The sequence below is a fragment of the Varanus komodoensis genome, unplaced genomic scaffold (genome assembly GCF_004798865.1).
Source record: "Varanus komodoensis strain SLA01 unplaced genomic scaffold, ASM479886v1 scaffold2, whole genome shotgun sequence".
Taxonomy (NCBI): domain Eukaryota; kingdom Metazoa; phylum Chordata; class Lepidosauria; order Squamata; family Varanidae; genus Varanus; species Varanus komodoensis.
This window is the reverse complement of record NW_025335568.1, coordinates 12,661,462-12,688,371: the sequence shown is the minus strand read 5'-3', so window position 1 is coordinate 12,688,371 and position 26,910 is coordinate 12,661,462. Positions and strand designations below refer to the sequence as shown.

The window sequence follows — 26,910 nt, the reverse complement described above, 5'->3', positions numbered from 1 at the left end:
CCGAGCATTGGATGTCAGTGCACATAGGGGCCATGCGCATGCTCGGAAAGGAGTAGCGGCACCAGGAGATGATGTCATGAGCCGCGACTTGTCCGAGGTTTTGCATGGCTGGTCAGCGTGCTGCCAAGGATATATATATGTTTGTATCATTGAAAACTCTGTTATTGTGTTTTTCTTTTAAGACAAAAGATGTTAATGTATGAGTAGTTTTTTCTAAACTAAAACCTCAGTTTTCAGGTTTTATTGTAGTGTTGGCACTTTGCGATAAATATGTGGTTTTTGGGTTGCAGTTTGGGCACTCAGTCTCTAAAAGGTTTGCCATCACTGCCCTAGATGCTTTCTTTCACAAATTAGTGCACATATTGGAAGTGTGTGTTTGTGTGTATCTGTAAGTTATTACTCTGAGTGAACTGTGCTTTAATTTTTAAAATTATGTTTTAGCATGTTTTACCATGTGCAGTTTTAATTTCTGTGCCCAGCTCAGAGAATTTTGGTTATTGGGAGTTTAAAAATGTAATAAGTGCAAGATAATAATTAGATTTGTTCCTGTTATCCCCCACATCCCACCCCAAAGGGCAATATTTTGCTCAGTTCTTCATTGAGATGTAAATCTCCTCACTGCATCCCTCCTGTTCAGGGCACTCATTCAGGGAACGAGCTTTTAAAATGTAGCCCTTAAATTGCATGAAGTTATTTTTGATGAATATTAATGCATTGCTTTAGTGATTCAATGCAAGAACATATAATACAATTACAGATAGGTGGCTAAGTAGCAGTTCATATATACGCACACAGAGTAAATTTGTACAGCACAATGTATAATATGATGGAAAAGGAATTCAGAGTGAGAAGTTGCCGAAGGCAAAACTACTTCGCAGGGTACCTCATAGCTACTGTTAGGTATTTTTAAAAGAGCAATGTTTGCACTTCAAAATACCTGGGAGATATTCCTCCCCTACACACACACACACACACACACACACACACACTGGGACAGTCAACATTTAAATGAAGAGTATCTTTGACCTGATGCTGACAGAAAAGTGTTGGGGCATGAGATGTATACCCTCAGCCTCCATCACCACCAAATGTCTGGTTATGGACCTGGTTGTTACTCTTGTGAAGAAAAAAGCAGCACGTTTGCTAGAAAAGTCTGGCTTCTGCTGACCTAAATGTACTATTATTTTCTAGCTCTCATTTAGGCCCCAGGCTCTAATATAAACATCAGGCTTTTCAAAGATCCCCACAACTATCTGTTTTTAATTATTCAGGTGCTACTATTGCTTCTCAATAATTACCATTATTAATCATTTCTATAGCCTGGTTAGTGTAATATACTTTGCCGTTTGTATCCCATTCATTACTATTGATAAAACCATCCCTTTCTTCAGCTTGGCGGATTAACTGTTTCTCCCAGACAACTAATGTTACTGGGTGGTGAGAATGAAGTTCTTAATTTGAAAGAATGGACTCAACAGATGGCAAAGAAATGTCTCTACCAGAACCAAACTATTTCAGTGCGGTATGAGTAGAAAACGCCAGAAAATTCCAACTCTGTGTCACTGACCTGTAGTGAAAATGGACTCACTTGGCTGACATTAATGAAACAAACCTTTCTCGTTTTCACCTTCTGGCTGGCCACATGGATTCCCATCACAGTTAACTGTTTCCCTATTCCAAGGAAAGGAGAGGAGAGGGGAAGAAATGGACACATACCTTAGACTACAGCTCATGAATTGATCCACTTGTGTAGCTTGCTTCACTTAGGGTGCAGCCCTCTACATGTTTACATGTTTAGATGGAAAACAGTCTTCTAGTTCCCAGCATTCCCCGGCCAGATTGAACCATGTCTAACATTGCACCTTTATTCACCACATTACATCTTTCTTTTTCAGCTAGGAGCCCAAGATTGTGTACATGGTCTACATAACAGTATTGCGGTAGAGGCAATACACCCCTAGCAAAATAATTTAGCAAGCCTTGGTCCTGAAGTAGTTATGCTGAACATGAGGCTTGGTCTAGCCAAGGCACCCTGCTTTAGGTTCAAGGATACTTAGGAAAGCACAAAGCCACCTGTGTCAAATATAATATTCAGTTTATTGAATGAAACAATGAAATGCAGATGCAGAATATTAATAAACAAGCAAAAGGAAGTTTGCACACCCCTTCTCTACGGTCCACTAATTCAGAATAGGTTCGGAGTATTCTGTGGGCCTGCAAAAGGGACCTGTGCAAGCAATGGATCAATTCCTTCTCCAGGGCTGAGGATGAAACGCAATAGTTAGAAGACTTTTCCCAACTCCTGCAGAGCCTTCCAGCATGCACCCAGGCTCCCTCCTGCTTCCAGGAAACAAAGCTGGAAGGGAGACAGCCTCATTCTCACTGCAAAGGCAGGCCTTCTCTGCAGAAAGACTGGGGACGGCAGCTTCAAGGCAACCGTCTCTGGGGCTCTTCCTAGCAAGCTGAAGGCCATTGGTTCTTGGGATTGCTTGCAGAAACTTGTTTAGGCTTTTGGACACTGCAAAAGTTCAGTGCGCCACCTGTGGAAGCTCATTAATCTCCTAGCTATGCTTTTGCTACAGCCAAAACAAAAGTAGCCAAGCTGGCATCATCTGTGTGCTACAGGGAGGGATCGACAAGCTCAGAGGAAACCTAAGATTTGTAAAAGTGCAAAGAAGAGGGAGAAGTAAAGGAAACTCTTTAGGAGAAAAACCCTAACAAGGGACAAAACCACTAGCATGTTCAGTGGCCAGAGAATAATGACTGGAGTTTGCAGGGAGAGACATGTGGTGGGGAAGAAGGTCGACAGGCTAGTAGTGATGTGCCAATGTAGGGATGTCTGGCTTGTTTGAGCTGGATGGACTTGCTGAGTGTTTCTGCTCTGATGACCAGAAGTGGTCCAAGATGTGTTTGTTCCTTTTGACTCCTGCTCAACGATGGGCCACAGTGCGCCCATTAAAAAAGGGAAGATTTTGTGCACATTTATGCAGCTTTCACAACTCATGGGGTTGTGAAAGTTTTGAACAAATCAGCACCCGATAAGTGCAGTCTGCATAATGATGGCTGAATTGCACAAATCGGCACCCAAAAGCATTGGTCTTCCAGTGGTTTGTACAAATAATTCAAGGACTGTGTGCTTTTCAGGTGCCAGTTTGTGCAAATCAGCCAATGTTATTTGTGCATCAGGGAGTTGGACCCGATGGCCTTCATGGCCCCTTCCAACTCTACTAGTCTATGAATTTTAATGATTTTTTTAAAAATGTGCAAATTGTGGCCAATCTTAGAGTCAGAAGTGAGCAAGCTGGCTTGACTCACACTATACCATATGGGGGCCAGTGCGGAGCTGGTGAACTGGAATCCAGGGCACTGAACTGGGGAATCCTACTGGATTCTTCACATGTCCCTTGTTGTAATTCGTTAGTCCTAAAACTCTCTTGTGCAAATAAGTATTAGACATTGTGCACTGGCACTTCCTGGCCAAGCAGGGACTATAAGTGCCATCTCTACTGCTCTAACCACTGCACCACACCACCTCTTAACTGTTCCTACCAGGGTGTCTCCAGGCCTGGTCCAAGATGCCACCCTATACACCATATTGGCTATCTTAGCAGGGATATTTGGAGTGAATCCATCTTCTTGAGCATTTTCTGCATTGCATCAGTTCTGCCTCGTATGTCATTGAGTGGGTTCCTCTGCATTGGAGGGAGAAGACTAGGAAGTGACTGATTCTTCCACATAAGAGGGTGCTGGGCTAGATCAGAGCAGGTCCCTCCTGTGCATCCAAGTGTTTTCCAAAAGTTTCTGCTACACCAGCGAAGTGACTTGCCCTACTGTGATACCGAAGGAGTGTTCAGGCAGGAGGAGGACTTTGCTGGGCAGAAAGTGATCCCTGCACCTTGAATCGGGATGCTGTCTCCCTTTGATCCTGCCATGAATGAGGATACTGCTTTTCTTTGATCCCTGGAGTGGGCGAAGTGATGCAAGGTCCATGATGCTGTGGCTGCGCTATATTGACAGAAGACTCATCATTTAATTCACTCTGTCAAAGTGGTATGCGCGATTCCTCTTTCATGTGGAGTCCGCTGATGTCCCTTCAGATTTCATTTGCTAGGAAGTCACAGTGGCAAATCTGTTTTTGAAGAGGTGTTCTAGTCACCAGGATCAAAGCTTCCCAAAGATAAACAGCAGATGGCAGCTGCAGTCTCTGCTCCTGCAGCCACAGCCTCGGTGCACTGAAGGGCCGCTCGCTAACCAGCAATTGCTGTTAATTGCACCAGCAATACGAACAAAGGGTGCTCAAGGTGCTTTACATGGAAACAATGCAGGAAAGCCTGTGGAGCACTAAGCAGCACTAGTCCAATCAGACAGCAAGGCTGCTCCTTTCTTTCGCTGCTTCCTTCTGGCATTTTTGGATGCCTCCCTTTCTCCCCCTGGCTTCTCTGGCTAGGAAACACATTTTCCTGCTGTGATGCTTATAAAAATAAATGCATTTGAAACTGTAAGGTAATTCAGAGGAAGCTCGTTTTGACAATTGGCCAGGAATGCATTCACGTGCTGTGCTCAGTCTGGTCAGGGGCAGTGCTATGCCTCTCCCCTTGCCCTTGGCCCTTTGGTTCAGAGATGGCAGACCCCATGTGCTGCCTTCAGTTTTGTCCCCCAGCTTGTCCTCAAGAAAACTAGGCTGAAGCCTTGAGAAGAGGACTGGGGGGAAGGTGATGCGTGGAGGAGAAGTACAGTCAGTCTGACGCTCTAGAGCCCCTGGGAAAATTTGGGAGTTTTAATGCTTATCCAGGGGCAATCCGGGAGCTGCAAAGTGCTATCTGGACAGCCACAGGAAAACTTGGAGTCCCAGCTCCAACTCTGGACATTTGCTCTGAGGTTGCAACTCCAAACCTGGAGTGTTCTTCCTCTCTTCTTGCAGCTGGTACAGAAGGAACAACCTTGGCTGCCCCTGCAAGGTTGCAAAACCCAACCTTGGGGCTGGTGTTTTAGGGGTATTCTTGGGGGGTGGGGAGGGGAAGGGACAGGCTCTGCCTCATCCTTACTCAGGCTGTGCGGCAAACAAACAAAGAGGACTCTGGGAGTTTTGGGCAGCTACTCTGCAGTGCTCTGCACAGGTTCAATAGAAGGGGAGAAGACTTTTTATAGGATCAGTTTGTGATCATGTTTGCTCTTGCAGCTACCAAAAATTCTCTTCTGATTGAAGAATCAGACAAGTGCACTGAATGTCTTAATAGAACAGCAATGTTTCTGCAACTTCAACAACTACGGAGCAACCTTCTTCAACCTGGGGTCTTATAGATGTGTTGGGCCGCAATTCCAAAGGGGGATGCTGAGAATTGTAGTCCAGACTACCTGGAGGGCTCCAAGTTGGGGACGGCTGGCTTAGAGAGCATGACTAACTTTTAAACGGGGGATTCAGATGACCCACCCCCACATTTTCAAAGAATTTGTGAAGGAAACTGCACCTCCTTTTATGGACCATGGTCCTCTGCTTGGATGGCTACCAGATGGTTGCTCTCTGTTTGAATGACGAGCCTGACCAGCACCTGTTTAAGGTGAAGAAACTTGATCGCTGTTGTCCATCAACTCAACAGGCTGTTGCGTGTGTTGTCCAGCTGCTGTTGTGCATGTTATGGCGAGATGGACAGCACTTCCTTGCAGCAGCCTGTCTAAAAGGTTTGAGGCCCCTGGACGGAGGTTCGTAGCCATGGCCCTTTGAGACCCTGTCTTCCACCACCCTAGCACAGAGGTCTTCATTAGAGGGGCTGCTCTGGGTATCTCCACAGCGTTTTCTCTCTAGTTTCTTGTTTTTCCAACTGTAAGTTCATTTCATCCCTTTGCCTCATGAATGTGATTTCTCTTTAAACCCCCGTGCATATTTTCATGTGCATTTCTCCTGCCGTATATGTCTATGTACACAAACAGAAATGACTATTTGCACGTCATTCCCTCAATAGAATGGGGGTTGTTAAACAGGATTTTCTCTGACTGTGTGCATTTGTGTGCCCACTTTCTGTCTAACATACATGGTTTTTATCAGAGAACTCCCCTGCACACATAGGAAAAGTACATGTGAACAGACAGCGTTTCTGTTTGCGTATTGATTCAAGATGTGCGAATTGGATAGTTCTACATTAAAAGAAGGGCACGTCTTTGAAAGACCACTGAGGAGAAGGTCTTCTTGACTGTAGTGCCCCTTGCTGGTATTGCTGAGATCCACCTAGATTGCTTTCCCAAGATGAATCTCAGCCTGACACCCACAGCAATGTAACATCTGTGCTGGAAAATTTTATTTTGCAAGGCCTTTTGAACTGCTCTTGTGTTTGTTTTATCAGCTGTCTTCTTGCCACTTCTCTTTCTGCTTTACTCACATTGTAGTTTAGGTACTAGCTTGTTTGTTTGTTGCCCTAATAACACCAATGTTTATTGCTAATTTATTTATTTAACATAAATTTTTGGCTGCCTATCAGGACAGAAATGCTCCCAACAACAAATATATAAAACCAATGCAAGATTATTGGAAGGAAAACAGCAGCAGTGGCAAGCATATCAGGAGAAGGCCAGAGGATAAGAATCCTTTCAAGGCCTTCTTAAAAGACTGAAAGAGTGTAACATGGAAGACACCTGATGGCAACTTATTACGGAGGTTTGGGGCCACTACAAAAAAGGCCCTCTGACATGCAATTCCTCATCTGACTGCTCTCACAGGCAGACAAATAAGATGGGCTCATCGGAGTGGAGGTGGTCCTTCAAGAAATTTGGTCCCAAACTATTTAAAGCTTTAAAGGGCAAAAGCAGCCCTTTAAACTGGGTTCAGAATATGGGTTGCTGAGTCAAAAATTAATTATTGAATAAAATGCACACATTAGCCAGAGGTGCAGCTATTTTGGGCCTTGGGGCCAACATCCTCAAATAACTACCCAGAGTGTTGCAGATGCAGGAGCCAACTTCCTTCATTATATTTCTGTATTTTTCCAGGGTTTAAAATGCAAGATCGCATGTGCTCAGGGTACTTTAAAATCAGGTTTGCAAACAGTTATTTGGGATTCTAAGATAACAGAAATGTAGAAACAGTTTTAAACAAAGGAGCAGTGATTAGAATGGGGTGGGAGGGGGTGAGAAAGAGAAATGTTAGATACAATACACTTGGCCGTTTAAGGGTAGCGACATAAAACCATTACGCATGGGGTCTAAAATGACCAAGGTGGTAGTCAGGTGCAAAATCCTGGGATATTTTAAAATAGCAAGATAGTATTGACAATGGGCCAATGTGAGCATAAATGTCATAATGCATTCTGACTACATAATATGGGGCAGAACTTGTTCTGTTTCCATGTTGAATACTTGATCCTCTGGACCTCCTCGTCCTCCTCCTGGAGGAGTTTGAATGATGTGAAGGACATGTCCCTCTCTGAAATCAGACCTGAAGCCATTTCTAGAAAGAGCATCAGAAGGTCATGATGAAGGATGGCCTTACATGACAGGATGGGTCAGGTCAGAGATCCTGGATGTCTGTTTCTTTCATCACTATGCCAATAATTTACTGGCATTCTGTTTTCTTTTTCTCCTTTACCTCTGTGACAGGGATTCGGGAAACAAGTGGATGTGTCATATATTGCCAAATATTACAACATGAGTAAAAGCAAAGTTGACAACCAGTTCTACAGTGTGGAAGTGGGCGACTCGACCTTCACAGTTCTCAAGCGCTACCAGAACTTAAAACCAATTGGCTCTGGGGCTCAGGGAATAGTTTGGTAAGTTTCTGCAGAAATTTTATGCATGTCTCTTTATTTTTTTATGACCCTTCTTTTCCCTGGAGTAGTGCCATCTCCAGTACACCACAATTTGCTAGCCATGAACCTGCATGCCCAGGAGTGCCATAAAGAGCCGGGAAGGGGCATAACAGTCTGACATATCTCTGCGGCAGCCTCTCCGTTGTGCTGCCTTCCCTTTGCAAGCCACTTTCCCAAGACAGTTCCATCTGAATGTTGAGGAGGAGGGTGAGCCAAATAGATTGCGTTCAGATTTTGTTCTTCATTAGAGCTTCCCAAATGCCCTTAACCCCCTTGGAGTTGCACAGTTGAGACCTTCCCTGCTGAAGGAAAATGCCAGGGCCACTGCTTTGGGATCACAGGAAATTATATTCTCTTCCCCTCCTTCACCTTGGACCTCAGATCTTCCTATCCTTGTACAAATTCTGGACATAGGCCAGGCTGGAGAGAAACTTCATTCATTCCGTGTTCTGCACTCTGGGATGACTGAGAAGAGATCATAGAATGGTAGAGTTGGAAGGTTGAAGGCTATCAAGTCCGACCCCCTGCTGTTGCAAGACCCCCCCACATCACACCATCCCACTCAGATGACTGTCAAGTTTATTTCTGAATGTCCTGTCCTTCCTCTTTGTGACAGCCTTTCAAGTACTTGACAAACGCTATCCTGTCTCCCCCAGTCTTTGCTTCTTGAGGCTAAACATGCCCAGTTCTTTCAACCTCTCCTCAAAGGGCTTTGTTTCTAGTGCCCGGATTGTCCTTGTTGCCCTCCTCTGAACCCTTTCCAGTGTGTCTGCATCTTTCTTAAATTGTGGTGCCCAGAACTGAACACAGTATTCTGGATGAGGCCTAACCAGTGCTGAGTAGAGGGAACTAGTACTTCATGGGATTAGGAAGTGATACTTCTATTAATGCAGCCTAAAGTAGCATTTGCCCTTTTTGCAGCCACATCCCATTATTGACTCATATTCAGCTTGTGATCTGCAGCAATTCTAAGATCCTTCTAACATGTGAACAGATGCCAGGATTCAAGCATTTGCAAAGTTTCTGCTGTTTTTGAAAAAGTTAAGGTCAGAGGTGGGAAGAGAAGCACCAGGCTGGGTGGCTGTCGTGGTTATCATCCTTCCCTTCCTAATGACCCCTGGTTCTTCTCCCAATGTGGCAACACCGCATTGGGTTCCAGAGGCAATATGGGGGAAAGAGACCCAGTGGGATTCCCTGCCAGTGCCTTCACCTGCCACTCGGTCAGCTGATGGAGTGGAGAATGGGACAGGGGGGCAGGCCAGGGGGATTGGCACACAGGCATGCTAGGGGTGCAGCCAGGGTGATGCTGGGGAGCATGAGATTATGCTCACCACCTTCAAATTTGGGCCAAGTGGAACACAACAGGATGAGTTGTGGACAAGCGTGGGGCTCGTCTCGCCTCCCCCTGTGCATCCCTTTTTGATGTAAACTGTGGCCTCTTGTTCCCACATTGGGGCAAATGCAAAAAAGAACACTCTGGTTGCTCTGGCACATCTAGTTGGCTCTCATATATCTAGAAGGTAGAGGGGAAAGATCGCAGGTTTGAAGGGGTAGAGGGAAAGCAGGCAGGTTTGGACTGTAGTCAAGGGGAGGGGTCCAGAGGCATTTGAGAGGTGGGGTTATTGCAGCCAGCCAGGTCAGTGCTTCTCTTTTCAGTACCAGCCTCCATTTTTCTTTAAAAAGGACAACATCTTTGTGCCAACCCTGGTGGATGCTAGTATTTGACTGGCTACACTGAGTATAGATCCCTGGGTGCAAACGAGGCAATGGATAGAAGTAATGGTGTGCAAAGAAGGCGAAAACCAGGGAGAAATAGAAAGAAGTAAACCAAGCTGGAAAGGTCTGGCCACATTTTGATGCACATTCCCTACATTTCTTGGGCATCCCACTAGTTTTTCATAAATGTTCCAACTCTGGCAAGTGGTAGCATTGGATACCCCCCAGTTATAACAGATAGGAACCAGCAAAAGCACAGCATTTGGGCTTATCCTCTTTGGCAGTTTCTTCCAATGGCTGTGTGAAAAACCACCTCAAGCAGATCGAGTAATTCCTCTTCTTGGTGTTCTAAAAACAACCTCAGATCTGCCAGGCAATAAGTCTCATCCTGTATCATTTTGAAGCTGTCACAAATGCAAGGTTTCCACGCTGATGTGACCGTTAATCCTTCGTTAGTTACAAAAAAGAAAAAGAAGATCCCTGACATTTCAGTGAAACATATGAATATCATAAGAGCTGCATCATAAAACATGGAAAGCTAATAAATCTTGCAGAATAAATAATCAGATCTTTTACGGTTTATGTAAGGGTTTCTTTGATTTATGTAAGGCTTTCTTTGATTATTTGTCACTGCATAGGTTGCCTTTTTCCTTTCTCCAGTCCCTGGATTCTGCTTTAACATCCAATGTATGTCCAATATCTTCCATATTGATAGAAGATGAGTTTAGATGAGTTTCCTGTAATGAAACTCATCTAAACACATTTATTATTAAAATTCATTTTGGGGGTCTTGGAGATCTTGTTTTTGTTTTCCCTCTATTGTTTCATTATACTTATCCTTCCCATAAGTGCCTAAATTATCTTTCATCAACCAGAAAGTAGATCTCTAGATCTTTTGGAATTCAGCTCCCAGGATTCATGACCATTGGCCATCCTTACAGAAGCTTCTGGGAACTGGAAGTCCAAAATATCTGGAGATCTGTTGTGCTACCAGAAGTTGGGATGCCAGGAACATGAGCAACCTGTTCGGAAGTCCTGTTTATACAGTGAATGTATCTGTGTGGGAGATCATACGTGTAGTGCATTTGTCACACCTTGTGTGTAGAGGTCAAAGGCAAGGCCAGCAGATGCAAACCCAACCCCATCCCAGCCCTTACATGTAGTATATATCTTGTTGGTGTCCCTGATAGTCTCTCTTGATAGTGCCACACCCCATTTCCTTCATAACAATGCACAGGTAGAATATCTAGATAGAAAAGATTACAAAAGATAGAATTGTAATGAAGTAGAAGAAGAGGAAAAGGTCTCCAACCCAGCCAAAATCATAGCTGATCTTCCAGTTGTGGCCAGTTCATTTTCCTTTCCATTTGACACAGCACCACTGTTTGGCACATAAGAAACTGCCTTAGACTAATTTAGACTGCTTGTTAAGGGGTCCTTTTCATCTCCTCCCACCTTCAGCAAGGGACTTCAGGATTCAATGTAAGCTCTAACACTGATCTATAGTCCTTCCCCCTGGGAGTTTCTGAGATGGGAGAACTTCGTGCCCTTTCTTTCTCATCTATTGCTAGGAAAGGAAGTGCTCAACAGTCACATGTCTGTGATGGAGCTGGCACAATCTCCTTTTGCCATGAGTAACTGTTTGCAGAGCAGTTTGATCCTTGGACAGGAGAAGAAAGAGGAGATGGCCAGGCCAGGCCAGGCAGGAAGAGGGCATGTACTGGTGCTCAGTTCTCTGGTATATTACAACCAAGGGTTCAGTGAATGTGTTAGCTTCTCTTTTTTGCTTCCTGCCTGTACATATTCCAAGCTTACATGCAGTGGCCAATCAGCTTAAGCACTTGGCTATTTCAGAATAGTAGAAGCAAGCACAGTTATAAGTTTGCTTGCTGAGCTTCTTTTCTGCTTCCATATTGTCTGGAAGCAAAGGGTGAACAAATTGCTTTGTCAAGGTTGTTGTTGTCATTTTATCAATGCATTTACCTGGAACTGAATGCAAACTGGACACCAATGGCAACTGGGATTCTGTACATTTTGTAGCTTCTGATGCATTCCATGAAGGCAAGAAAAAAGTATTCAATTACCTGTGCCCAAAAAGTCATTATCAACCTTTCTAAAATTTGCACACAGTTGCTGTCATGAATGGGAGCATTGAATAGGAGCAAATCTGTATATTTGAAAAATATGCTTTAAAAGACATTTCAATTTCTCTGTGGGGGAAGAAAAACTTGGATGGGGTGAGAACAGGATGAGCTTGGTGTGGAAAGCTGAGCACCAGGATGAGATCAAGATTCCTAGGTCTGCCCATCCCTAAGCAGTGCACGTACTGTAGTTTGGGTCACAGCTAAAGCCATTTATCTTCTGAATTGATCCTGTGCTCCATCGTATTGAAGATATGGAAGTGGGCTTGTTTGCTCTACTTGCTTTCTAGAGAGACATCCTTGATACTTTGTATTGTGCTGTGCCATACAAAACTACTAGGACATAAGGGACCTTTGGGAGAAAGGAGGAGCGTGGAGGAGTGGAAATCACAATCTGAGTACATGAACCACTGATTGTACCATCTGTTTCTTGGTTGCTTGGCTGTAAATGGTGCTTTTGGCAGAGGCAGTAAAACCAGCCATCATGAACTCCAGCTCAAATGGAGATACAGCAAATTTAGCAAAATGCCATATTAAAACTTCTCATTTTTTCAGCCATGAGGTTTTGCTGCTCTTAGCAGCAAGAATCCAGGAACAAAAGGTCTGCCCAAATGCCACATGTTTACCCTAAAGCCTGGAAATGTAGTGAGGAAGGACTTGAAATGCAGTAAGAAAATTCTTTGTTTTACAACTTCCTCTGAATCTGGTTCTTTAGTTTCCAAAGCAAAGCCAAACCAGACCTCTCTGGCTAGTTTTTCTGCAATATGACCCTACTTTGCAAACATTTGTTGTGATGGAAGGAGCCGATTGTATCACTACTGGTCTTTTTAGTCCTTATCCAGTTCAGGATGTAAGCCCTGTTGCTGGCTTTGAATCAGCAAGGTCATCATTGGCTAGACCTGACCAAGCTGTTTGAAAAAAGCAGAGTGGAAAAGCATTTCTTGCTTCTCACAGCTGAGTAACAGAAATGCACTTTCAGTGCCAAGAGAACATGCATTCTGCTTTCCTCTCCACCCTTTATCCACTCCATATGTTACTGGAAGATGATCAGAAACAATGTTGTTTGAATGGCACTAGACATCAAGTGTTCATTTTGATAGCTGCTTCAAGTAGAAAGCAGCCTTCCAAACATCTGTGCCAAACCCAGCATGCTTCTGACTGGGAACAACATTAAAAGTGGCAGTTGCATGTTGTAGCGTGGAAACATTCTTCTAAAATGCCATGGAAATGCGGATGTTTATAAATGATACATGTGGTGCTACAACAAAATGCAGGTGCACGGAGGACGCCTTCTTAAGGATTCTAGCCACTCTGCGCCATGCACCGTTTCTCAGTTTGGGTGGCTGGGTATCCTACTTAATAGAGGCAGTCCTCTATTAGAACGGCTGCCCAGTCCGTTTTCAAGGTAAGGACCTATAAGAAGAGAACTACATTTATTTATTTGCAAGGAATTGTAAATTACTTACATTGAGAAATGGCAAAGCAATGTAAACAGGACATAGAAATGCACAAATAAAGGCCAGTACATTGCAGTGTTCCCTATTATGCTGAGGCCTGTATGTGTATATCTTGAACTGAGTTGGCCAATAATTTCTTTTCTTTTCTTTTTTTGAGATTCTTTGGGTGGATAGGAAATAACATTCCTGCCAAAAATCTCAGAAAATTTCAAGATGGGGCAGGGGAGTGTTGCCTGCCTTATTTTATCTTTCCAAAGGGGCCATGGATTTCCTATCATTTTTGCTTCAACTGTAAGGAAGCATGTTTCTTCACAGCATGCATACCGCTCCCCACAATGACCTCTGGTCAAACCTGCTCAAATGCTTGGGGAACAAGACCACATCACACTGTGAAGCACGAACCACAAGGCATTCTGGGAAGCATCGTCAACAGGAAGTAGCACCAAGTTTTCCCCACTGCTTCCTGTCACCCTCATGCCCTGGCATGCCTTGATAACAACTCAGCATTATTCCACGTAATTCTTCAGGCATCCCGGAAAGTGGGGATGATGGGGCTGTGAAGATGGACTTGTGCCCCTCTGAGTTGTTAAAAATGCAAGGAAAAAGCTCAAGAAACCCATTTTGACCTCACCTTATGTGAGGTGAGCAGCAGCACCTTCCAATTTATTTTTGGAAAAATCTCCTCCAATTTTTTTTTTATTTTATGGGCCTTCCTCCGATTTTCACAGGGATAAAATATTTTGGGAAATGTGAGAAAGAGAATTTTGTGCAAGCTTTTAATTTTTATTTTATTCCTGAACAGATTGCATCAAACTATTAAAATGAATTAGACACAGTATAATTGAAGCCTAAATGATATATTTTCAACACCAAAAATAACCCCACCAAAATGTGTGTGAGAGAGAATGCAATAAGAAAAGAGAGCTGATTTTAAATTATTCTGATGCAGAGTACCTGAATGAACATTTTTACAACAATGAAAGAGAAGTACAAAGGGTTGTTTGTCATATACAACATTTCTTTTCTAAAAGTATATAGGCAAAGGCTAATTTTCAATGAACTTGTTAGTTTGATTCCTAGAGCAGCTTCCTGAAAAATAAGTTAATGTTATCAGCAATACAACATCCACATTTTTAAATTAATCTGTGTTACCTGCAGAACTGTTTCTTTTCCCATAATTCTAGGCAGCTGAGGTTAACCTTGGCCTTCTCAGGGCACCAGACGTGCCCCAGACTTACGGAGCTGCTACCCATCCACACACATTGCTATCGTCTGTTTTCAGCTGTTTTAAACTTCCATTTGATAAGCCTTCTTTCCAGCTGTTACTTATGGCATCATGGATTAGAAGTGGATGCATATTTCATGTTTATGCTCCTTTGCTTCATAGAGTTTTTGCTGGGGTGCAGAAATATTTGAAAATCAGGATGCAGCTCTGTGAAATATAGTATTTAGGGAACACACATTTCTACAGGTATAATTTCCTATCCTAGCACCCATTTCTGTTTTCAGTTGGTCTGATTGTTGAGCCAAAACTAAGGCATTATGTCTCTCTTTGTTTGAATTGCTCTTGCGGCTTCTGCTGCAGAACAGAAAGAAAAATAATGTCTGGCAAGACTTGTTCTTGATGAATCCATGCTGCCTTCCACTGATCACTGCATTACTGTCAAACTACCAACAGATCAAGTGCTTTAAAATCTGCTTTAGATACTTCACATGGATTGTTGTCAGTCTCTGGTCTATTATTCCCCAGTTCTTCATTTGTGACCTTTCTGAAGAGTGGAGCATTTGCCCTCCTCCAGTCCTCTGGTACTTCACCCATCCTCCAAGATTCCTCTAAGATAATAAGCAGAGGTCTTGCTTCTTCAACATGCTAGCATGCTAGCATATAATTCATGTGGACCTGGTGGAGATCATTTAAGGTGCTTAGATACTCCCTGAGAATTTTCCTGTCAACCTCAACTTGAACTTGTACCCCTTCAGCCTGTTTGCCAGATGCCATGAAGCTCTTATCAGATCACTTCTCTGAGAATTCATTTGTTTGTTTATTTATTAAAAGCATTTCTACCCAGTCCTTTTCCGAGGTCTCAGGATGGCAGTACAATAATAAAAAAGCAGCATCAATGAATAGCAAAATAAAATCCATATTAAAATCACAGTAACTCTTAAAATATTGGGAAAATAAAAAGGTCTTGGCCTGGTGCCAAAATGAATAAAGTGTAGGTGCCAGGCACACCTCTCTGAGGAGCATGTTCCATAGCTGGGGAGCCTTCTCCAGGTAGCCCACTCTTCTAATCACCTTCAAAGGGGGATCCCAAAGAAGAACCTCTGACCCAGATCTTAAGGGGGCAGGCAGGTATATGTGAAAGGAGACAGAGGTCGTAAGCCATTTAGGGGTTTATAAGTCATCGCCAACACCTTAAATTGGGCCTGGAAGCCAATGCAGGTGATAAGGACTGGTGTTACATGTGCCCATTCTTATTTACAATTTCCCTGTCCCTTTTACAAAGTCATCTAAACTAGGGGGTACTACCACCTCTTTTGGTAGGGGACTTCACACTTGAATTCTATATTCCTTATCTTGCAGACAAATATCTTGCAGACACTTTTTGCATACCAACTTGCTCTTGTTTGGTGTAGACTACATCTTCTGGATGGATCATATTTTAAACTGCTTTGAGAATGTATACAAATGTTATGCAAACGTAGATGCACAAGGTAATTTGTTAGCATGCTTGCATGTGTGAAGGCATCCTCTCCTTATGTCAGGAAGGAGGTCAGGAACTTGTGCTTCTCCAGATGTTGTTCTGTAATTCCCATCAGCCCCAACCAGCACAGCCAATGGTGAGGGATAAAGGGAGTTGCGATCCAACATTTGCAGAGTTGCAAGCTCCCTTAAACCACCAACAGGTTAGCACAGCCTAAAATAAGCGGGGAACCCTGTATTCTGGTAAGGCATCAGCACAAACGATCCTTCAGTCTGTGGCCCAGACACTTTGCAGTTCCAATAAATCAGAATCTACGCAGAACCCTGATCCTGTACAGACTGGGCTCAACAGCTCTGCAGGTGTGCTCCAAGAAGACATGGGAGCAGATTCTGGGTCAGATGGGGAGTAAGAAGTGGCAAAGTATGGGAACAGAAGAACTGGGGAGAATAGCAGATGCTGAGAGAAAGAACCAAGATGTTACGTCATCTCTTGCAGGACAGCCAAGCTGGGCCTTTTGAACATAGACTCATGATGAGCAAGAGGAGTGGCAATGTAGAGTCCCATGATGCTCAAAGAGATTTGCAGCCAAGGGAATGACCCTGTGTGGAAAGACTCACCTTGAGGCTGGAAAGGGCAGGCTGTCATAGGGAATGTCATTGTCATAAGACTCTCCTGCGTGATGCTCTAGCTTGGAGAACTGAGGGAAGCTTACAAGGTAGTAAAGCTTTGTATTATTCAAAGCCTCCCTATAATGTTTTGTCTTTCCTGACTGAAAGAGGATACTGTCTGTAGCCTGAGGCATGCTTGCTTATTTGTAGTTTGCATAATAAAGGTAAATGAGTAGAAATATGGCTTGACAGTCTAACTACAAAGGGGGTCAAGGTCTGAGCACTTGACAGATAAATGGCCGTAAAAGTAACCATTAAATTCCAAGACAGCATTCCAAGCAGGAGCAAGAAGTAGGGTCTTAAAATCTGGCAGTTGGAGGTACAGCAGAGATTCCTTGGCTGTTGACGTAGCTTGGAAGATGAACACCCATGTTCATTATATTGCAACTGCCTTCTCTCAGCACAAAGAAGTGCAGCATGTTGAAAGCCTGGTTGTGTTTGCTTGGAACATCTGAACTGAAAACCAGGAATTATACAACAACTATCTTCTTGGCTTTCTGGGCTGTGGGCGGGGGAGGGCATCCAATTTGCAAAACTTAAAGTAGCAAATTTTTTTTAAAGCCTTGGAATTCTATCATTCCTTTGTTCTACATAATGAGAAGTCATTTTATTTAGAGCAGAAAGACCAAAAAGCAAAGCGAAGCGAAGCACCCTTGAGTATGAGATAATGATAAACTAAAATACGCTATCAAACCAGCTCTTGGTTGATTCGCTCTGCTTTGGCTAATTAGAGGGCAGGTTAACTTACAGTCTAACTAGGTATCACATTCCCATTGCTTTCCTTTGTGAACTTGGTAGAATGCAAAGCAGGCTTGAACTTGGGTGGGGTGTGGTCCATCTGCCTTGGTCAACTTGCTATAGCTGCAACCCCCCTAACAATCAGCCAGTGTCTCAGGTTGAGTGCTTTGTTCAATAAAAGAGGTGGCTCTCTTTCTTTCCAGCAGTGGGTGTTTGATGTCCTTCCACCTTCCACTGCAGCTTCTCAGCTTGCCCCAGAAAATTAACTGTCCCCACTGGCTTGATATTTATGAGATATTTTATGACATGTTAGTGTCCTTGCACTTGCAAGTACACACTTGAGTACAGGCCAAAGAGCAATAATTAATGCAGCACTGGATACACTAAGCATATTTGCCCTACAAGTGTGGATCCTTAGGTTTCCACAGCTGCTCTATTTGCACATGAGAGAGAGGTTCCAGCAGTGTTGGGGGAACCTAAAATTTTATGCAACTGTAGATGCATTTCAGTAACAAAACCCTAAGGCAGATGAGGACTGCTTCTGTTTGACCGTGTGTGTGGGTGGGTGGGGTGAATGGAATGGAGTCACCTGGAAAAGGACATGACCGGCTTGAACAGTCTACTTTGCAGCGTTCTGCTGCAGGTCTCACTTGTTTAGAAATATTTGCCATTGGTGAAGCCGGATGGAACAAGGACTAAACTCTTTGCCAAGCTAGCCTGCAGCTCCTTGATTCCATTTCCAGTTTTCCAAGTGTGTGTTTGCAGCAATACATCGTGGCTGCAATAATGAAAGTGACATTTTTCTGGCAAGAATGCTTTCCAAGCTTGAGCCCCTTTCTGTTTGAATCTTGCCTATCCTATTACCAATTTGAATATATAACTTGGAATATATCTGTCAAAAAAATCCTGCTGCTGTCAGCCCCTTCCCAAATAGCAGATGCCACGGCCAAATGTTTAATGACAGTCCCCACGAAAAATGTCCCCGTGCCATGTGAGTTCCCACTCCTGGAATGTGCAGTGTGAGGCTGCCTGCCATGTGCAGAGACACAGCCAAGAGGCAACATTGACTCAAGCCTCATCAGAGTCGAGGCCTGATTAAATTACCATTCAGGGGAATTCACGGAGAGAACTTATGGCGTAATTTGAAGTTAATGACTTGGATCCAAAGGTGCCCTTCCCTGGGCATGGAGCAGCATTCACTTCTGCAAGGACTGTCTTGACTTAGTGGGAAAGTGAGCTGGAATCCTGAGAGAGGCTTCCGCCCGCACAAGAGCTGGTGTCAAGGGATGGCATCTCCTTAGGTTCCACACCCCACTGGCCAATGCCCTGGAGCGGCACTTGCTGTTCACCTTTGCAGCTTGTTTCCTCCACTTGCTTCTGGAGCAGATGATGGTGGAAGAGGAGGGGACCATGCCATGCTTGTTCCCTGGCTTTCTTCCTGAGGTGGGAACAAGCAGGAGAAAGAGAATGAGGAGCCCCCGTCAGACTAAGAGAGGAGCATGCCTTGTCTGAAGGCCCTCTGTCACTTGGAGCCAGCACTGCAGGGTAGCTTGCAGTTTCTCTCTGGATCTCATTTCCTCAGCTGTTTCTAGTGTAGACCCCGATCACATTTTGCAAAACCAGTGCTGACGACTGAGGCAGAAATCGTTCCTTCCAGCACAGTGAGCCCTGCAAGCTGGGTGCAAATGTGTTCCCACTGTGGAACGGTGTGTGGCTGCACACACTGTTGCCCTTCCAATTTGCTTTGCAGTGGCAACATCTCTCAAACAGCATGGAGGGCCCTCCTTCTCCCCAGAACACATTACACACCTCCATGCATCACCCCATACAGACTACCCCCTGTACCACATAATATATCCTACACACTATGTTGTAGGTCTACATATTTTGTTGCATGGCGTTTTAACAACTGCTTCCAGGATGGAAACTCATTTTGCTCACTCTTTATCTGCAGCCAAATGGGCTAGTCCAGAAATGAATGCTTACTTAACTAGGCTTTGGAGTGGCTGCCATCCCCAAGACAAGAATCCTACTGGGAGAAGGAGGTGGGAGTGGGGAGAGGCAGGAAGGAGATATGGGGGAAGGGGCTCAGAGTACAGCTGCTCAGAAGAAGGAATTTTAGGAGGGTTCAACTCCATCCAGCCTTCCTTTGCAGATCCACCTTAGGAAGGGAAAGTGGGAAAAAGCGGGTGAGTATATATGCTAAAAAGAGGGATGGACTGATGTGCTCTGCTTTTCGGGTGGGGGTTAAAGTTAAGCCCTGTATTTTAAAAAGGTTGGGAAAACTTAACCGGGTAAATCTATAATCGAGTACTTCCATAATTTTCTGCAATGGACTTGCAACAAATCAAATAAGCTACAAAACACTTTTAGAGTTTGCTTCCAGATGATGTCGCCACTGAATTAGTGGGAAGAGCAATATAACATTTTAATGTTGCCTTCTCTGCATATAAATGTGAGTGAAAATGGATATTTGATGTTAATATTGCACTGACGTTGAAAGATTTTAAATCATGCACAGGTAAACTAGAAGTTCAGACATTCAAACAAAATTGACAGATTTTTACAATAAAGTTTGCAGATGGCCTAGGGTCAGTTGGTCTGTTTGTCTTGGTAGTCCACAAATTCCCTTTAGATCATTGGCCGTTAGTGGATCAAAAATCTGTTTAGATTATAGGCCTAGATCAGGTGGCCAATAAGTCTGGTACAAGCACTTGTAATGCTAACAGCAGGCAGGCAACCCAGCCAGAGTCATGGGAATTTGCTGATTGTATGGATTAGTGGGTGGTCATAACTAACTTTAAGTCTCATTGATTTTTGTTGGTTTACACTAAGCAGGAACAGCAGCACAGTCTTCCCAGGGTGTCCCAGCAAGGCATCTGTCAACAACTGCTGCAGTTTCTATTATTGCTATGACTTGAAAAAAGGATTCTATTAATCATCCCCATAATTTTATTTTATTTATTTTATTATTTTATCCATTGTTATTTTTTCATGATAGTCATGATTGTTTTTATCATGATCTATTAATTGATATTCATTATATTATGGATTCTATTTTTATTGTTTTGATTTTATACTCTGTAAGCCATCTTGAGATGTTTGTGAAAAGACGGGATAAAAATGATGATGATGATGATGAAGCTGTTTTTCAGGGGAGGTTCACCACCTATATGCCCTGTCTGTGCATATTCCATGGCATCTTGTCTGGAATATTCTTTCGGCCTTTGACCAGATTATGTTCATTGCCATTATTCAGTTTCATCACTACTGCCTCTAGTATCACTATCACTGTGCTTTCGAACAATGAACTGCGGTGAGTGAATGCCCACAAGACCGAAGCCAATGCGAGGCCAATGAGAAACCACAGAGAGGGATCGGAGTGCTGTTTGGTTGAACTCCGCTGTATGTTGTTATGTGCCATCAAGGCATCTCTGACTTCGGCCGTCCTGTGAATGAGCTCCCTCCAAAACGCCCTGTCCTTGACAGCCCTGCTCAGTTCTTATGAACTCAGTGTTGGGAGGAAGAAGGACAATTGCTCTTGGTGCATATGGGGGGGGGGGGAGGAGCAGGAGGCAGCCTCAGAACGTGGGCCAATTCCAGATGCTGAGATGAGAGAATCAGGGGTTTTTATCTCCGCCCCAGACTCCCCAGGTGCCCAGGCTGCCTCTGGGCATAACCATGTCGAATAGCTAGCAAGCGAGGGCATGGAACAGGGGAGCTTCTCAGAGACAGGTATGTTCTCATCCCATGATCCAATGTGAGCCGGGGAGGGCGGCACATTTCGAGGACAGCTGTGCAGGGAGGAGGGGTGCTCATTTCCAAAGACGCTTCCTAAAGGGATTGGGTTCAGACATGCTCATAAGGAGAGTTCCTAGAAGTAAACACTAGACTGGGTTCATTGAACCTCTCTGTGCATGCTCAGAGTTATATTCTGGGTTTTTGTGCTTTGGGAAAAGGGAGGAAACCCGTCTCTCAGCACTCAAGGCGGTGGCTTCCTGTATGGAGCCAAGCCATCTCATAACTGCCCTTCCTTTTCAGCTTCTGCTTTTGACTTTCCCTAGCATGATGGCCTTGACCAGGGAGTCTGAAGGGGGTGCTGCCCACACGAAACAGCAGCACCCAGCCCAGTGAGCACTGAAACAGCCTCAGCAGCATCAAGTTGCTGCGGGATGTTAAGCATCCCTTACAAAAGAAAAGGTGCAGGGAGAAGGGAGGGAAGAGAATCGGTCTGCTTCAGGTCCGTATATTAGGAGGTGAGTCAGGGCTTTGTGCTGGTAGTGAGCAGAGCCAGAACCAGAGCCAGAGCCAGAAGTGCCCTCCTGCCCAGATACACTCAAACATGCAGCCTTCCCTCATGGTCTGTCTCCCACAAAGACACACGACCCCTCCTCTCACTCATACACAGACACACACGCTCCCTGCAGAAGGGGCCCACTTTACTTCCGCACCTGCTGGTCTGCTCTACCAAGCGTTGCCGTTTTGGCTTGAAAAATAATGTGAGTGAGAGAGAAGCCACAAAGTTTGCTGGGGGAGAGCAGGAAAGAGTCCAATGAAGGCTCCAAAAGGGGGAAATAAAGTAGAATGAGAGGAATGCAGGCAAGATCCCTTGGCATGGAGGGTGGTTTGGGCAACGGTGGGCTGCAGGGAATTGCCCGCAGTCCCTGAAGGGTTGCATGCAGCCTGCAGTTTGCCTGTCCTTCCCTTAGTTCCCTGAATGAGGACGCGGCTTGCTGCTTGAGGCTGTACAGTTACACTGACAGGGATACACGCTGTAGTCAGAAAAGCAATGCCAAGTCGGACCCATAGCAAAACGTTGCGATGCTGCTCAGTGCAATGCTCTTGTATTACCTGTCAGGAATTCCTCCCAAACTTCTCCCCCATTTTCATTTCCACTGAAACAAACACTCAGCATTCATGGCTAATAAATGCATTTAACCTCCACTGGGCTGTTGCTTGGAGTAGGGAAGAATTCTCCCTCCCATCGTTAACATTATTATTTATTTTATTTCTGTATGAACAATACCCAAATCCCTCACCTATCCGAAGGTTTCTCTCAAAGGTATTTTCCACTTTTGCAAAGCTTGGAGTTCCTATCCCCCAGTACATATACAGACACCTCCATCTTGTTTCCAAATAGTCATAAAATAGTATAGACCTTAGCTTACTGCTATTATCCTCGTATTGCCATCAGAGAACCGAAGATATATATTGCTTCATCCATTTTCAAGCTGTAAGTCAAAGCTATGTCTGACCCCTCCAATCTTTGGAAAATACCAGAAAAGGAGCAGAGATTGATTTGTTTAATCCTGGAAGCAGCTGTAAAGGCAGTGAAGAGGGAGCCAAGAAAGAAAAGTGCCTGATGACTGTTACAGACAGCAGGGTGGCTTGATTGCAAATCCCAATCCAGCTGTTTCCAGGGGATTGCAGGAATCTGTGTGCTGATTGAAGTATTGATGAACACCTGAACACTTCGGAGGGGCTGCGTGAGCCCCCGCTGAAGTGTTCCTGTGGTCACCATCAAAACACCAAGTTCAGATAGGAGCTGAAATGCCCGTCAATTTTGCTCTTTGGGTATAAATGGAAATTGTAGCGGACAGCGTTCGGGAACAATATTGTGGTTAGTTTTCCTGAAATAGATAAACACTGGAAGTTTTACAGAAAAGCAACAGGACAGATTTGATTGTATTTTTATCAGATTAAAAAATGCAACCTTGCAATGGCCATGGATGGTTGGAGGCTAACTTCATAAGTAAAGTTGCCACTGCCATTAGGAGGTTTCTGCCCGTTTGAGGAGAAAGCCGAGAATATCAATGTCCTTTGAAAACATCCTGTGATGTTGCAAAAGTTTAGGCAGGCATGGCTTCTCTGGCTGGGCTGCTGTTGATGCTGTTGAACACCCCTTCCCCTGTCTATTTGGTGTGCATAGATCCCTGGTCATTTAGAGCAAACTGAGGAGGGGTGAAAAATTGGCCTGGAATGGATTGGGCAGGGGAAGCCATGGCTTCCTTAGAATCATAGAATAGTAGAGTTGGAAGGGGTCATGAAGGCCATCAAGTCCAACCCCTGCTGTTGCAGGACACCACATTACACCATCCCACTCAGATGGCTGTCCAGTTTCGCCTTGAATGTCTCTACTGTGGGAGAGCCCACCACCTCTCTAGGCAGCTGGTTCCACTGTCGTATTTTTCTGACAGTGAGGAAGCTTTTCCTGATGTCCAGCCTGAATCTGGGTTGTCACAACTTGAATTGATTGTTCTGTATCCTACATTCTGGCATCACCCACATCAAAAGATGTAAAGGTACAAGAGGTACCTGTAACAAAAGGTTGCAGCGTGGAATGCCCTTGTTCAAGGGTGCCTTGCTCTATTCCAGAATACTCCACATATGTTTGGACTTCAGCCTTACTTGACCAGTGGACCAATTCATTGATTAAATCTGCATTGATTTGCAGAGAGAGAGAGAAAAGAGTTTGGAAGAAAAAGTATACTTCTTCATGATAATTATGTCTGTATTGAAGCACATCATAATGCTTGTTCTGCAACAGGGGAAGGCTACTTCCATCCAGCAGACCTAAAATCTGGCAGGCCTAGGAAGAGGAATCCCTTTCTGATCTCTGTTCAGACAACACATGAGGATTCTCCTGCTTCGTTGGGGCTTGTCGGACTGAGTTCATTCCTCCTGGGCTTGCATCCCAACCAGGATGCGTGCAAGACATGAAGAAGACACTCCATTTGGTTGGCAGTTACCAGCAGCTTTCTACAGGTGCCAGCCAAGTGTCTTCCCAACCCACTTGGCCCCTGGCTGGGATGTTAGTGGGGCGGGATGGATTCTGCTGGCAAGAAGGGAGGGAGCTGAGTGGCAGTGGGCCATGCTGGCATCACAGAAAGGCTCTCAGGTGGGCCCCACATCATCTGGCCCTCTGGCATGGGCCAGGTGGGCTATCTGGTCTCCAGATGGAAGCAGGTTCTCTTCCCTTGCTCTGGATAACCACCTGCCACTATAAACCTTGGCATTAAATTACATGTATTTATTAATGCCATGCAGAGTATCTTATTAGTCCATCAGAATATTTTAAATTTATCATTCTAATTAACGGGTCAATGATAATTCATGGTTATGAGTGAAATTTGATAGGCGGTTCATGCTTGGAATTTGCAGAGAAGCTTAAAAGAGGTTTGCAATAACGCTAGCAACATCTCTCAGGGACTCTCACATTTTTAACGTTTGGTATTTTGGAAAGATTCCTGATCACAGTAACCAAACGCATGCATGTGTCTTACGTCAGCAGCGAATGCTGTGGAAGCGTTCAAATTGCTGCTTTTTGCAGCAAACTATGCAGAAGCAGGGACCAGCATGGGATCCCAGCAGCACTGCCTCAGATCTCTTGGTTAGTTTCATCTGTTTCAGTCCTGATCTTCCCTTGAGGAGCTCAGTGCCACTTATATGACTCCCAGTTAGTGATGTGCTGCTTTATGTTCAGCCGTTGAGCCTTACCATGTGCCTTCATTCCATTCCCTGGGCCACAGGCTTGCTTTTGAGGGGAAATGTTTTGCCAACTATTATAAAATGACAGAAGCATTGTTCACCTTGAGGGGACACCCATCTCTCTGGACTGCTTCACGTTGGTTTGAAAGTTGGGGCTCACATGACTGGAAGTTTCTATATTTTTTAAAGAAGTACACTTCCTATGGTGTGAAGTTCTGGAGAACCTAACCAAGTGTTCTTTTACAATATTCACTACATGCTGTGTATTGCAATTCTGTGATTCCTGGGAAGCATTGCAGGAATCATAGGATAGGGTGGAACCCCCCAGCTCTGAAGGCCATGGACACGGCTATCCCCATGGGGGGAAATCTCTCTCTGTAGCCCCTTCCCCATCACCCCCATTAGAGCCTATTGTACAAAGTGTCTCCTAGGTCACAAGAGCTCAGGGAGAGGCAAAATGAGCCAGGATGATGGTTGGGGAGTGGAGAGAAGGAGAAGGCAGGCACCGCGGGATCCTTAATCCTCTCTCTCGCCTGTCCCAGCCACAACAAAGATGAGCTAAATACTGCTCTACCTTCAAATGCACAGGAAAGGCGGAATCATCTTATAGTATGGGGACTGGACAGGCATGTTTGTCAAGCAAGAATCCCCTAGAATTGTGCTTTGAAAGATAAGCCAGTCCCTGCCTGCTCTGTGCAACCACGGCTTTGATCTTGGCTTGCGGTCCTGGCTAATGATGAAGGCCTGGGTTTCCTTTGTGACCAGTGGAGCCCACATGCCCACAAGCCTTTCTCCAAGTGCTGGCCAGCTAAAGCTCTCCCACTGGGTTCTGTGCCTTTGTGTATGGAATGTTGCCACCTTGTCGTTTTGCTCTCCCAGGGAACTGCTTTGCTTTGTCCAATATTTGCACTGTAAAACAGGCAGAGCTCAAGTCATTTTTCCGGCCACTGCAATTAGCTCCATGCACATCGTTAAAAGGTGGTAATGGGTGTATATGCACTCTTCATTTGTTGTGGCTTGGCACGTTTAGGTGCTTCGTTGAAAGCAATCTTTGTCCCCATTAAACCAGGTCATTTTGATGGTTATTTACTGTGTTTTTAAAAGACCAATCAGGAAGCTGAACATTTACCTCACTGCACCAACTGTAAACATAATTTATCAAGTACCAATTTATTTACAGCATTTTCACTGCCCCCAGCTGCTTGTGTTTGATTGTAAACTTAAAGTGTGTTTATTATAGTGCATATCCCGATAAAGCTATAGCTTTTATGATAAAACTGTTGTTGACTTATAGCTTTTGTTGTTGTTGTTTTAAAGTGCAGCAGCCGTTTGATGCTAAGATAGAGTCATAGTTTAGTGAGAATTTCTGTGGTAATCCATCCAGAGAAACAAGCACACCGTTTTATTTGTTAAGTTGTATTTTCTTGCAGCTTTTTTCAAGCTTTCTAAATCTCATTGACCAGGCTTGAAAATAACAAGTTGCCCACTGTCCTTGAAGCAGAGAATTGGAAGGAGGAGAGCTGAAAGAGAGTTGTTTTTCTGTTTTCTTTTGAGATCTTGGCCCTGTCATCAAGGTGTAACAGGGCTAAAGCAACACCAAATGTATCAGTGGATCATCACTAAGGGCTAGTGTGAACTGGGAACCTGTGTGGTCCAGGTTCTAGTCTATGACCAGCCCTGCAGTGTGACTTTGCGCCAGTCACAAACTCTCAGCCAAACCTACCTCACAGGATTGTTGTTGTGAGGATAAAAATGGAGGGGGAAAGAACTATGTCAGCTTTATTGGGTTCCTCCTAAGAGGAAAAGGGGCAGGAGAAAAATGCAATGTAATAGTGGTAATGTATTGTATGTTAAAAGCACAATCCTATGTATGTTTAAACAGGAAAAAGGGCCTACAACTTGCAGCATGCCCCATTGACAAGGGTGAATGTGGTTTTATGCCAATGATCACATATATTGCCTTAATAAAAATTGTCCATTTTGACCAATGAAATAGCCCCAACACCCCATCTTTGAGAAAGGAAATCTGGAACAGAAAATCCAAACTAAAGCAGCTCAGCAGCAAATGATTTTTAAAGCCGGTTTTGAAATGTAACCTATGAGAAGATTACTTCATAAACCCTCATCAGCAAATACTACAATTCATGAGAATGTATTACACATTTCTTTATAGTCCTTCCTTCCTTCTTAAATGCATGTAG

At 44.3% G+C, this 26,910-nt stretch overlaps 1 protein-coding gene across 3 annotated transcripts in view; it reads left to right on the top strand.

Moving 5' to 3' along the window:
* The window catches only part of MAPK10 (mitogen-activated protein kinase 10), a 116,380-nt gene that overhangs the window by 11,892 nt on the left and 77,578 nt on the right, over nucleotides 1-26,910 (top strand). For 2 of the 3 annotated variants that reach the window (XM_044428743.1, XM_044428742.1), the window contains exon 2: nucleotides 7,588-7,757. In XM_044428743.1, the coding sequence (XP_044284678.1) occupies nucleotides 7,588-7,757 (170 nt within the window). Of the gene's footprint in view, nucleotides 1-7,587; nucleotides 7,758-26,910 lie in introns of those variants that run through there. The other variant, XM_044428744.1, reaches the window with a different exon arrangement.